Raw genomic sequence first — 12,034 nt, forward strand, 5'->3', positions numbered from 1 at the left:
AGGGGCAGAACCTGTTTCCATTGCCAGGATGACAGGGGGATCGCAGAAATTGCCTCTGCTGGAGGCTGAGGTGAGCCTGACCGGTCAGGAGTGTCAGAAACATCCAATTGTGACTGGCCCAGAGGCACTATGTATTCTAGGCATAGACTTCCTCAGGAACAGCTATTACAAAGACCCAAAGGGACTCAGGTGGGCTTTTGGAATAGCTGCTGTGGCGGCAGAGGGCATGAAGCAGTTGAACACCCTGCCTGGGCTATCAGAAAACCCATTTGCAGTGGGACTCCTGAACGTGGAAGATCAACAAGTGCCAGTTGCCACCTCAACGGTGCACTGCTGGCAGTATTGGGCAAATCAAGATGCAGTGATCCCCATCCACAAGATGATCCGTGAGCTGGAGAGCCAGGGTCAGCAAAACCCACTTCAGACACCCTTCAACAGCCCCATTTGGCCTGTGTGCAAGTCTGAAAGAGAATGGAGATTGACTGTGGACTATTGTGCATTGAATGAAGTGACTCCACCACTGAGTGCCGCTGTGCTGGACATGCTGGAACTCCAGTATGAGCTGGAGTCCAAAGCAGCAAAGTGGTACATCACCATTGACATTGCCAATGCATTTTTCTCCGTTCCTCTGGCAGCAGAATGCAGGCCTCAGTTTGCTTTCACTTGGAGGGGTGTGCAGTACACCTGGAACTGCCTGCCCCAGGGGTGGAAACACAGCCCCATCATCTGCCATGGATTGATCCAGGCTGCACTGGAAAAGGGTGAAGCTCCAGAACAGCTGCAGTACATTGATGATATCATTGTGTGGGGGGACACGGCAATGGAAGTATTTGAGAAAGGAGAGATCATCATCCAGGTTCTGCTGGAAGCTGGCTTTGCCATCAAGAAGAGCAAGGTCAAAGGACCTGCCTAGGAAATCCAGTTTCTGGGAGTAAAGTGGCAAGATGGACGGCATCAGATTCCCAGTGAGGTCATCAATAAGATCACTGCAATGTCTCCACCAACCAGTAAAAAGGAAACACAAGCTTTCCTAGGTGCCATAGGCTTTTGGAGAATGCACATGCTCAAGTACAGCCAGATTGTGAGCCCTCTTTACCTGGTCACTCGCAAGAAGAACAATTTCCACTGGGGCCCTGAGCAGCAGCAAGCCTTTGCCCAGATCAAGCAGGAGATCACTCATGCAGTAGCCCTTGGCCCAGTCAGGGTGGGAGCAGAGTTGAAGAACATGCTCTACTCTGCAGCCGGGAACCATGGTCTGTCCTGGAGCCTTTGGCAAAAGGTGCCTGGTGAGATGCGAGGCCAACCTCTGGGATTCTGGAGCTGAAGTTAGAGAGGGTCTGAAGCCAGCTACACTCCAACAGAGAAGGAGATCTTGGCTACCTATGAAGGGGTTCAAGCTGCCTCAGAGGTGGTTGGCACAGAAGCACAACTCCTCCTGGCACCCCAACCACCAGTGCTGGGGTGGATGTTTAAAAGAAAGGTTCCCTCCATGCCACTGACGCCACATGGAGTAAGTGGATTGCCCTCATTATACAACGCGTCTGTATTGGAAACCTGAATCACCTTGGCATTTTGGAAATAATTACAAACAGGCCAGAAGGTGAAAACTCAAGTCTCACCGATGAAGAGGAACAAGTGACTCGGGCCGAAGAAGCCCCACCGTATAACCAACTGCCAGCAGATGAAACATGCTATGCTCTTTTCACTGATGGTTCCTGCCGCATCGTGGGATGAACCAGAAGTGGAAAGCAGCTGTATGGAGCCCCACATGACAGGTTGCACAAGTTACTGAAGGAGAATGTGGATCAAGCCAACTTGCTGAACTCAAAGCCGTTCAGCTGGCCCTGGACATTGCTGAAAGAGGGAAGTGGCCAAGGCTCTATCTTTACACTGATTCATGGATGGTAGCCAGTGCTCTGCGGGGATGGCTGGAGAGGTGGAAAAGGCTAGCTGGCAACTTAGGGGAAAACCAAACTGGGCTGCTGATGAGTGAAAGACATTTGCATGTGGGTAGAGAAGCTGCCTGTAAAAGTCTGTCATGTAGATGCCCATGTCTATGAGAGTTGGGCTAATGAGGAGCACTGAAACAATGAACAGGTAGATCAAGCTGCAAAAACAGAGGTGTCACAGATAGACTTAGATTGGCAACACAAGGAGGAGTTGTTCCTGGCTTGATGGGCCCATGATGCCTCAGGTCATCAGGGCAGAGACGCCACCAATAAGTGGGCCTGAGACCAAGGGATGGATCTAACCATGGACAGTATTTCTCAAGTTATCCATGACTGTGAGACGTGCGCTGCCATCAAGCAAGGCAAGCGAGTGAAGCCCCTCTGGTATGGGGGGGCGATGGTCCAAATGTAAGTATGGAGAGGCCTGGCAGATTGACTACATCACACTGCCTCAAACCCGCCAGGGCAAGTGCTATGTACTGACCATGGTGGAAGCCACCACTGGGTGGTTGGAGACCTACTCTGTGCCCCATGCCACTGCTTGGAACACCATCCTGGGCCTTGAAAAGCATGTTTTTTGGAGGCATGGTACTCCTAAGAGAACGGAGTCACACAACAAGGACTCATTTCAAGAACAGCCTTATAAACATCTGGGCTAGAGAACATGGCATTGAGTGGGTGTACCATATCCCCTACCATGCACCAGCTGCTGGAAAAGTTGAACAGTGCAACAGAGCACTTAAGACCACTCTGAAGGCACTTGACAGAGAGACTTTCAAGAATTGTGAAATGAACTTAGCAAAGGCCACCTGGATGGTCAACACCTGAGGGTGCATCAATCAAACTGGTCCTGCCCAGTCTGAACCCTTGCTCACAGTGGGTGGAGATAAAGTCCCTGTGGTACACATGAAAGGTATTTTAGGAAAGACTGTTTGGATTAGTCCCACCTTGGGCAAAGATAAACCCCTCTGTGGGATTGTCTTTGCTCAAGGACCTGGCTACACTTGGTGGGTAATGCAGAAAGATGGAGAAGCCTGTTGTGTACCACAGGGAAACCTAATCTTAAAAGAGAACTGAGTGTAAGGCTTCATTGTAGAGTTTGAAGAGAGAGTCTTGATTTGGGTATGATACAGATGGTAATAGAATCAGGGGTGGATAATGTCTTGGGTTTGGTATGCAGGATGTGACCAAAAGTATGTATTCTATCATTATCTGTTAAAACCAGTTGGGGCAGTGATCCTTATCATTTCCACAACCCGTCCTTCCTCCAGGGAGATATCTCCTATTAATGGCCCATTGAGTCCCACTGTATGACTGATAAAATTTCATCATCCCATTGGGAGATGCTCCAGCCAGGAGGAGGAGCCAAGCCTTTCCTACCTAGATAACATCTGAAATTTGGAACATCAGAGCAGCCTTTTTCCACTGGATTCCAGAGGAAAACCAGACCTTTCCACATCATCACTGGACCTTTAGAGGAAAACTGCACCCTTCTCCAGGACCACTGCTTCAACAGAACCACATCTTTCTCTCCAGGAGGACTGTAGCCACCATTTAATTGGACTGCCACCAACACCCTGACTGGTTGTATTCTGACTCTGTCAGTGTTTTGGTTTTGTTTTTGTTTTTTTTTGCATTTTTGTATTTTTATTTTAATTTTTCCTGGTAAAGAACTGTTATTCCTATTCCCATATCTTTGCCTGAGAGCTTTTTAATTGCAAAATTATAATAATTTGGAGGGAGGGGGTTAGCATTGTCCATTTCAAGACAGACTCCTACCTTTCTTAACAAACACCTCTCTTTTAAACCAAGACAGAGAGGTGTGAGATGGTGAAGGATATAGTGGGGAAGCCTTATGAGAAGTGGCTGAGATCACTTGGATTGTTTGGGCTGGAGGAGACTGAGGGAAGACCTTGTCATGTTGTCAGTATCCTCACAGGAGGAAGCCGGGAGACAAGAGCTGACCTCTTCATTCTTGTGTACCAGTGACAGGACACAAGGTAACAACATGAAGCTGAGTTTAGGAAGGTTCAGGTTAAAGATGAGGAAAAATTTTTTCACCCAGAGGTAGCTGGACTCTGAAACAGGCTCCCCAGGGAAGTGGCCACAGCACCATGGCTGTCTGAGTTCAAGAAGTGTTTGGACAACACTCTTGGGGACATGGTGTGAATCTTTGGGCTGTCCATTGCAGGAATGGGTGCTAGAGTTGATAATCCTCCTGAATCCCTTCCAATCAGCTTATTCTGTGATTCTGTGAAGGTTTCAGTTTCGAAGTGCATATTTTGCCTTCCCCCAGCTGACTTTTCAAGACATGCATCATGATGCACTTGAAAAGGTATTACCTGATAGTATGTATACTGCTACACAATTCTATCGTGTTTAGCAAAAGTGCACCTTAAGAGGCTTGTGTGTCTTGAAATAAGTTTATAGTGGTGGAAAAGGAAACAAGTTTGTTGGATAACATGAGTTTTTACTCATGGTTGTCAGCCAGGAACAGAGCTCTTGTTTGCCCTGAATTTTGATCTACTGTTAAGTTTACAGTGTCACATCTCTTCTTTCTGAAGTATTTTGGGAATGTCAGGGACCATTGGATGCTACTTTGCTAGGACTACCTAAGGATTAAACTTGAAGTAAAAGATCTGATAAATTCTTGCAGATATCAGCATAGTTCAGTGCTCTTGGTCACAGTGATCTAGTATGCAAAACATACTTCCAGGTGTATGTAGTTGTAGGTAAATAAAATTCAAATAATTTTCATGGCAGGTTAGTTGAATTCTGGAAGCTTCTGGAAATTAACAAAGTGCATACTGAGTTGCAAGTACATCTCTTCCGGTTTTATCAGTTCTCCATCAGTAAGCTAAAACTGGAAATTAATAAATTATATAATTAATATTTCTTTCTGGAATAAATCTTCCTTTATACACATACTGTATGACTGATTAATTTCAAAGTAAATCTGTAAGATGATACTCACCTGCCTTTCTATAAGACAGATCTGATGTCAGTTCACAGTTGGCCTAAGAATTTAAATATATTCTTTCTTTTCTTCAAGTATCTTTTAGAAAGCTAGACTCTTAGGTGAAATGATCAGAATATTCTTCTAATTTCAGTTTCTTGGATTTACCTTTCCACCTTCACAGGAAACCAATCGAGAATATTGTCAGATAGACTAGAAAGTAGAATTTATTTGGCTGCAATATTAAATGAACTACTAGTAATTTTTGTCATAAAAATAGCCTGTAACACTAGAGATAATATAGTCAAAATGAACACAAGTAAATCGTAAGGTGATTAGGAGTGGAAAGTGAAGGTTGATGCCTTTCAATATTTTGTTGGACAGCCTACATTCAGTAACAGAATAGATCCTTCGATGATAGGAATATATTTTTGGGATGATTTGCAATATTCAGGAGTGCAGATTCTCTCGATTCTGCATTACAAGTAATAATTTAATTTAAGACTACTATGTTGGGAAAATAAGGCACATTAGCCAGCAGCAGAAATAGCAGAAGAAGCCATAATACTCACTTCTCTACCCAGAGAAGAAAAACAAGATTGTTTGGCCAGAGTCAGAGGTGAAATCAACAGCCCAGCTGAAGTGCATGTACACTGTGCACGCAGTGTGGGTAACAAAGGAGGAGCTGGAAGCCATCGTATGGAAGCAGGAAAGCAATTATATAGTCACCATCACAGAAACCTGGTGGGATGGCTCGCAGGACTGGAGCACTGCAGTGGATGGCTACAAGCTCTTCACAAGAGACAGCAGATCACAAGAGACAGCAGAGGGAGAAGAGGTGGAGGGGTGGCTCTGTATGTTAGGGAGGCTCTGGACACTGTGGAAGTCAAGATTAATGTCAATAAGATCAAGTGCCATGGGTAAGAATCAGGGAAAGGCCAACAAGGCTGACATCCTGGTGGGTGTCTTCCATAGACCAATCAAACAGGATAAAGAGATAGATGAATTATTGTACAAGCAGCTGGAGGATGTTTCAAGATTGCCAGCCCTTATTCTTCTAGGAGATGTAATTTGCCAGATATCTGCTGAGAACTCAACATAGTGGAAAAGAGGCAGTCTAGGAGGTTCTTGGATTGTATGGAGGAGAGTTTCTTGTCACAGCTGGTGAGCAAGTCTGCCAGGGGTGGGGCTTTGCTAGACCTGCTGTTTGCAAACAGAGAGGAGCTGGTGGGAGACGTGGTGGTCAGAATGCCCATCTTGGCAACAGCAACCACAAAATGATGAAGTTTTCAATTTTGGTGAAGTAAGGAGGGGCCTCAACAAAATTTCTGTCCTGCATTTTCCAAACGACAGACTTTGTCTTAATCATGGGACTGATTCAGAAAGTTCCCTGGGAAGCAGCCCTTAAAACCATAGTGGTCCAGGAAGGTGGACATATTACAAGAAATAAATTTTGAAAGCACTGGAGCAGGCTGTCCGTTTGTGTTGCAGTTTTGACCCACTAGTGTTCTGGAGCACAGAGGCACAATGGGGAAGACATCTTGCTATGAAAAGAAGGTGTTATCTAGAGTTGTGCTCTGGATCTACATAAAATTAATCCATCAGTCCATCTGTCAATATTTATCTGGTCATTTCTGCTGAGCAATGAAAGGTGATGGAATTAGATGATGCATGACACATCACTGCCTTTTTTGTCTGTGATTACAAAAGCTGGGGTGCTTTAACTAAATTAATTTGATATGTCAGTTTGACCCGCTATTAAACTTTTGAGCTTTTTTTAGTTTCCTGCTTTCTTTTGCAAACTTTTTATCATGGTGTTTCTTGTCTCAGCTTGGGACAGGGATCTTGCTTTCTGCTGATGTTTAATTGCTTGTAGTGCAAGGTGCTTGATTGAATAATCTGCTTAGAATTGATACATATATATGCATATATGTATATTTTTTAAAACTCTGAGAATTTCCATAAGATGGACTTAGCAATTAAGCCATTTCTAAAGCCAAATTATTGTCAATTGGTTTCTAAAATTAGAGATGCTTCTCTTAAAAAGGAAATGAAAACAAAAAATAAACCAACAGGTGTCAGCAAAGACCATGTAACGAAACATTGTGTCAAATCACATCAACAGTATGTGCTGCATTCATGACAAGTCCCTGTTGTCTTTCATTTAATTCTCTCAAAAGATCTTGAGATCTTAGTTGTGATCAGTCAGCTCAAAATACAGAATATCACAACTGTGTATGAAGGTTGAATTGAATTGCTTTCAGTAGAAAATACAAGAAACCACATAGAGATAATGTCAGTTCCATCTTAATGAATTGTTCTCCCACTCTATAATCCAAGTGAGGTCTTTGTGGATTTTTTAAATGCCACTGGTATTGTTTCTCTCTGATTTTTTTTCCTTTTTTAGCCTGCAATGAACTGAGGCTTTAGAAAGCCCATTCAGCTTTTAGTATCTTTTGTTCCAGAATGGTGATGGGTGAGGGTTACTTGGATTTTTTTGTTTGTTTGTTTGTTTGTTTGTTTTATTTTGTTTGGTTTTGTTTGGTTTTGGTTTGCTTGTTTGTTTTTTGTTTTGGTTTTTGTTTGTTTGGTTGGTTTGGTTTTTGGGGTTTTTTTTGGTTTTTTTTTGCTTGTCCCAGGTTTTAGGTAAGTGTCTTCAAGAGCAGTATGTCAGAAAGTTGGTTGCATCTCTCATTAGTATGTATTGGCAGGTTTGTCACCTCAGGGTCAAAACAAAGCTCATCCAATCAAGGCTATGGCAGCTACAGTAGCAAGCCTCAGGTAAGTCCCACCACTTGAGATTTGCTGTAGGGCAGTCAGTTGGAGTTTATTTTGCATTTGTGTTACTGAACATTATTGCTCTTACACTGCAAAGAGGAAAACATTGTGGGTAGACAACTGTATGTTATAGGGATTGTTTCCCTCTTGTGCTCATTTTCTCTTCTTGCATTGAAGTGCCTGTTACCAATGAGAAGACAAATGTTGTAAAATAACAAAATCCATTACTTGTCATGACGTTGCTTCTAGTGTTTTATACTTGTTTATTTTTAAGATAAGTTATAAAACCATCAAGCTGTGTAATCTGCCTTGAAGTCGTTATTAATTATTTGAAAATAGTATCCTTTTTATGTGCATGGAAGGTCCATTTTTTGAGAAACTAAAATTCAAGAGATTGTAACTTGTTGTGTCAGGTCTAAATTAATAGTTAAAATAGTTTCAGAGTTCAGAGGAGCTGATGGTTGAATCACTTGGTGTACTGTATGAAATTAGTCAAAGACATAACTTCACAAAAAAAAAGAATAAATAAGGCTGATTTTTTTATATCCATGTGTGGATTTCTCAGGAAAACTGGTAATGTTCAGGTGTTACACATTTTAAGTGCAGTTCTGTCACAGGATGGGAGTTGATAAATAAACCTAAGGTCACATTAGTTTTGCATCTCTAAAGAAAAGAAAACAAACCCTTGATTTTTCTTCAAGTATAGGAAGTTATGGCAGAGTGACATACTGTAGAGGGTAGAGACACCAGACTTCAGTGATTTCTAAACTAAAAATATCACTAATAATTTTAATTCTCTTTTTTCCTCTTTTTTTCTGTAATGTATGTTTATGTAGGAGATTAAACTGAGGTTAAAATATAGATAACTAAGAATGTTATTGGAGGAATAATAAACTACTAATGACACTAATAATGTACTAACCCCTTTTATTATATGACTTAGGAAAATCCAATAAGTCAATCCAGAAGGAAAATGCCATTGCAGCTGTTTTATTAGCTAAAGTCTACCTAATTCTAAATGTACTAGCTCTTATTCTGAAAAATCTGGTCACTCATAAAAACCTCCAATGCAAATTATTGCCACTAGGTTCTCTTACTCTCTTCGCTCTCATTTACTTTGAGAACTCTCTTTTAAAATTATTGAGAAGTGATCTGACAGAGTGTTTAGTGAGTGTTTTTTCCACAAGCTGGCATCTTTGGAGGCAGAAGTCCCTATCCAATAAGTAAGTGTTGCCAGCGCCTCTCATTCATGATGGGAAGTAGCCATTCTTAACTTTGAGAGAGTACTTCTGTCTCCATTCACGTTTAATCCTTGAAGCAGTGAAAAGTGGTAGCAAGAGTATCAATAGTGATGTTGGCTTTCTGTTTCTGTTTTGAATATCTATAAATGAGAAATACAATGTAGGAAATCTCAGATACATTCAGCTGGATCTGGTCCACCAGAAGGATGTATTTAATCTGTAGTTATGTCCATTTCCTTTTTTCCCCCAAAATATGCTACAAGTGTGTAGCAGTAGACAGTGGAGTGGACAGCTTGGGTTAACAGCTTGTGCTTTCTCATCATTTCTCATAGGTCTTGTAATCTGTCCCCTGTCATGGGAGAGGTTGCAATGTCAACTGATCTCATGTGCCTTATCCTTTGTTGTGTCACGTGTACTTTTATTCTTTATCATGTGTTGACCATACACCAGCCATTTGACAGGGTCGTTGGTATTTTGGTCATGAGGGATGCACATGTGGGGAAAGAGAGGGACATGTGGCATTTGATTGTCTTTAAAAGAGACTTCGTGGTTTGCACTAGCCTAAGGGTTCCTCACGTCTGTCATGAATCTGTGACTGTTGGTTGCATGGTAATGATTTCCAGTGACCCCTGATAGATGCCAGGTTAGAGGTGAAAGGCCACAAATCACACAGGCTTATGCTGATTTTTTAGTATGTTTTTAGCTGAGAATTCACTCGAAAAAACATTTTTCAAGTTTGGGTAATTTACTTTCTCTTTTTTCTTATTCTCCCTGCAGCAAGCTTGTTCTATTTGTATATGTAATCTGGTGGGTAGTCATGGTTGGTTTTAAAAGTGAGAGCACATTCGTGGGGGAGAGAAAAAGAGTTTAGAGGACTTGGGTTGTAAAGCACAGCATGGAAATAGAACTTGATGGGCAAGGCTCAGTGCACTTCACTGAGTCATAGCATGTGTTTTGGTGTGGTATGTACTGAAGCAGCTCCTCTGGATTAGAATGTAGGTATTATTAATCAACTCATTGAGTTGTGATTTGTTGTCTGCATACCTGGCAATCTCTGTATGGTAAAGTTCACTAGTGGGTCAGCTACAATTCTGCGCTTCCTCATATATGCTCTGTTGGTTTTTTTTGATGTTTTTAGAATGTGGTACAAGGCTTTTTTTCAGTGTATTACAGACTTAAAATAGAGCAGCTATTATTTTAAACTGAGTTTTTTTCAAATTGCCTCCTTTCTTTGTGGGAATTTTTTTTTAAGTGCTCTTTTCCAGACTCTGTTTAAAGACCTCCAATACTTAGTGCATTGAAGTGTCTCTTTGGTATTTGTCTCCACTTAAAATCGTATTTAGACTTCGTTATCTTCATAACCTCTGTAACTTTAAATAGGGTGTCACTGGTTCTTAGTCTTTAATTTCTATTTTCACATACAGGTATTGAGCTTTTGATCATGTATCAGAATGCTGTATTGCAAAGATTTCACAAATTAGACTGATAACAAATGTTTTCAATGCTTTTGGTAATTGAAAACAATCTGTAAGAAAGTCCTCTGTATGAACCATTGTCTTAAAAGAACACTTGTTGTAGGAGGCCAGGACTTTACCAATTGATGTGTATTACACTTGTGTGCACCTGAGCTAGGTTTCCACCTGGAGTTTCACTTCTGCTCTGCAGAGTGTATGCAGTATTGTAGTCTTGCTATCATTGTGCAGAATATTTCACAATGCAAGGGTAAAACCTCATAAGATAATGGACTTCTCTCTGTTATTTTTGCTGTCTGTCCAAGTTAACTTTAATTTCCTTATGATTAAAATAATAATATATATTAAAATAGTTTTCTGGATCCATGTGAAGGATCACTGGTCACAATGTAGGTCTATCCCCCAGTTATCCATAAGGCTATTGAACTTTGCAGATTACATATTTGAGACCACTACCACTTTGAAAAGCTACTTCTGAAGGGATTCTTTGTTACATGCAACATAAATCAAGACTGACTTATTTTAAGCTCCTCAGAAAGGCAGTTGTGAGCACTGAAGTTTGGTTCCATTCCTGAACCATATGTGTTAAGGCTCTCAACCTTGTCCACCACAGATGAAGGAAAACTATAACAACGAAATGATAGCAGAGATTAGATATTTGTGCTTTTAATATGCCCAGGATAATCTACCTGCTTTTACTGCTCAGGATGTCTTCTACTCAGCTGTGGTCCCTGCTCTCATCAGCTTGTGTTCATTATGGGTTTTTTTTTTTTTTTTTTAGTGCAACAAAATTAGAATAGCAGTGATTTCATTTGGGGCAGAAGTTTCTCAGGCTTAGGAAAAGCAGAACATGGACTCCTCTGCTCAACGAGAATAATTTAAAGTACAAGCAATGTAGTTTCCTTCCAGAGAAGATCTCTTCATTCTGGGAAGAAAGTTTCCTCTATCACACAGTTTGAGTACAACCTATTTTGGGCAGCTGAAGTGTTAGGCTGTCCATGGCTGGAAAGGATTCTCCCTTGCTATCAGGATAGGTCATAAGAGGCATGGAAATTTTTGGTAGTTGTGTTTTGGTTTTTCTTCTTTCTCCAGTTCTCTCAACAGTCAGTAAGAACACCTTGATAGTTCTGACTTTAGATATTTGTCTTATTTGTGATGTGTTTTCCTGATAGACAGCACTTGGAGTACAGAAGTGCTCTATGAGATGAAAGTTTTCAGTATCTCATACAAGAAATACAGAATTGCCAGTTTCTTCTGCATTTATCAGGCAGTTAATTTCATACACTGTGGGCAGGTCTTACTATTGCTTCTCTTTCCTTTGCAGTCTTGGACAGTCATGCCTGCTCTGCAGCCACCTTATTACCTTGAATTACAGTGCAGTATACTACTTACAGCTTTGGCACACCTTAACCAGTTTCGAGAGCCTTAGGAAAAGTGCAGCTATCCCAGAGTAGCATGACTAGCATGAGTACTCTAGTAAGTGTAAAAACTAGTAAGTTTGCACTGAGAACACCTGGATCTGAACTATTTGTTGCTTAATAGTTCAGATGATGTATTGATGCAGGACTGAATTGATCAGCCTCTGTCACTTTATACCTGCAGTGATGAACAGCTGTGTGACTGATTAGTCCAAGAGAG

At 41.4% G+C, this 12,034-nt stretch overlaps 1 protein-coding gene across 6 annotated transcripts in view; it reads left to right on the forward strand.

Annotated features, from left to right (window-relative positions):
• ARB2A (ARB2 cotranscriptional regulator A) overlaps positions 1-12,034 on the forward strand; it is a 267,766-nt gene that overhangs the window by 43,451 nt on the left and 212,281 nt on the right. For 2 of the 6 annotated variants that reach the window (XM_088156757.1, XM_088156758.1), the window contains one exon: positions 7,617-7,686. The exons of the other annotated variants lie outside the window; for them this stretch is intronic. In XM_088156757.1, coding sequence (XP_088012883.1) covers positions 7,617-7,686 — 70 coding nt within the window. The remainder of the gene's footprint in view (positions 1-7,616; positions 7,687-12,034) is intronic. 6 annotated transcript variants of the gene reach the window in all.

Source organism: Sturnus vulgaris, chromosome Z, assembly GCF_052056855.1.
Source record: "Sturnus vulgaris isolate bStuVul1 chromosome Z, bStuVul1.hap1, whole genome shotgun sequence".
NCBI lineage: Eukaryota > Metazoa > Chordata > Aves > Passeriformes > Sturnidae > Sturnus > Sturnus vulgaris.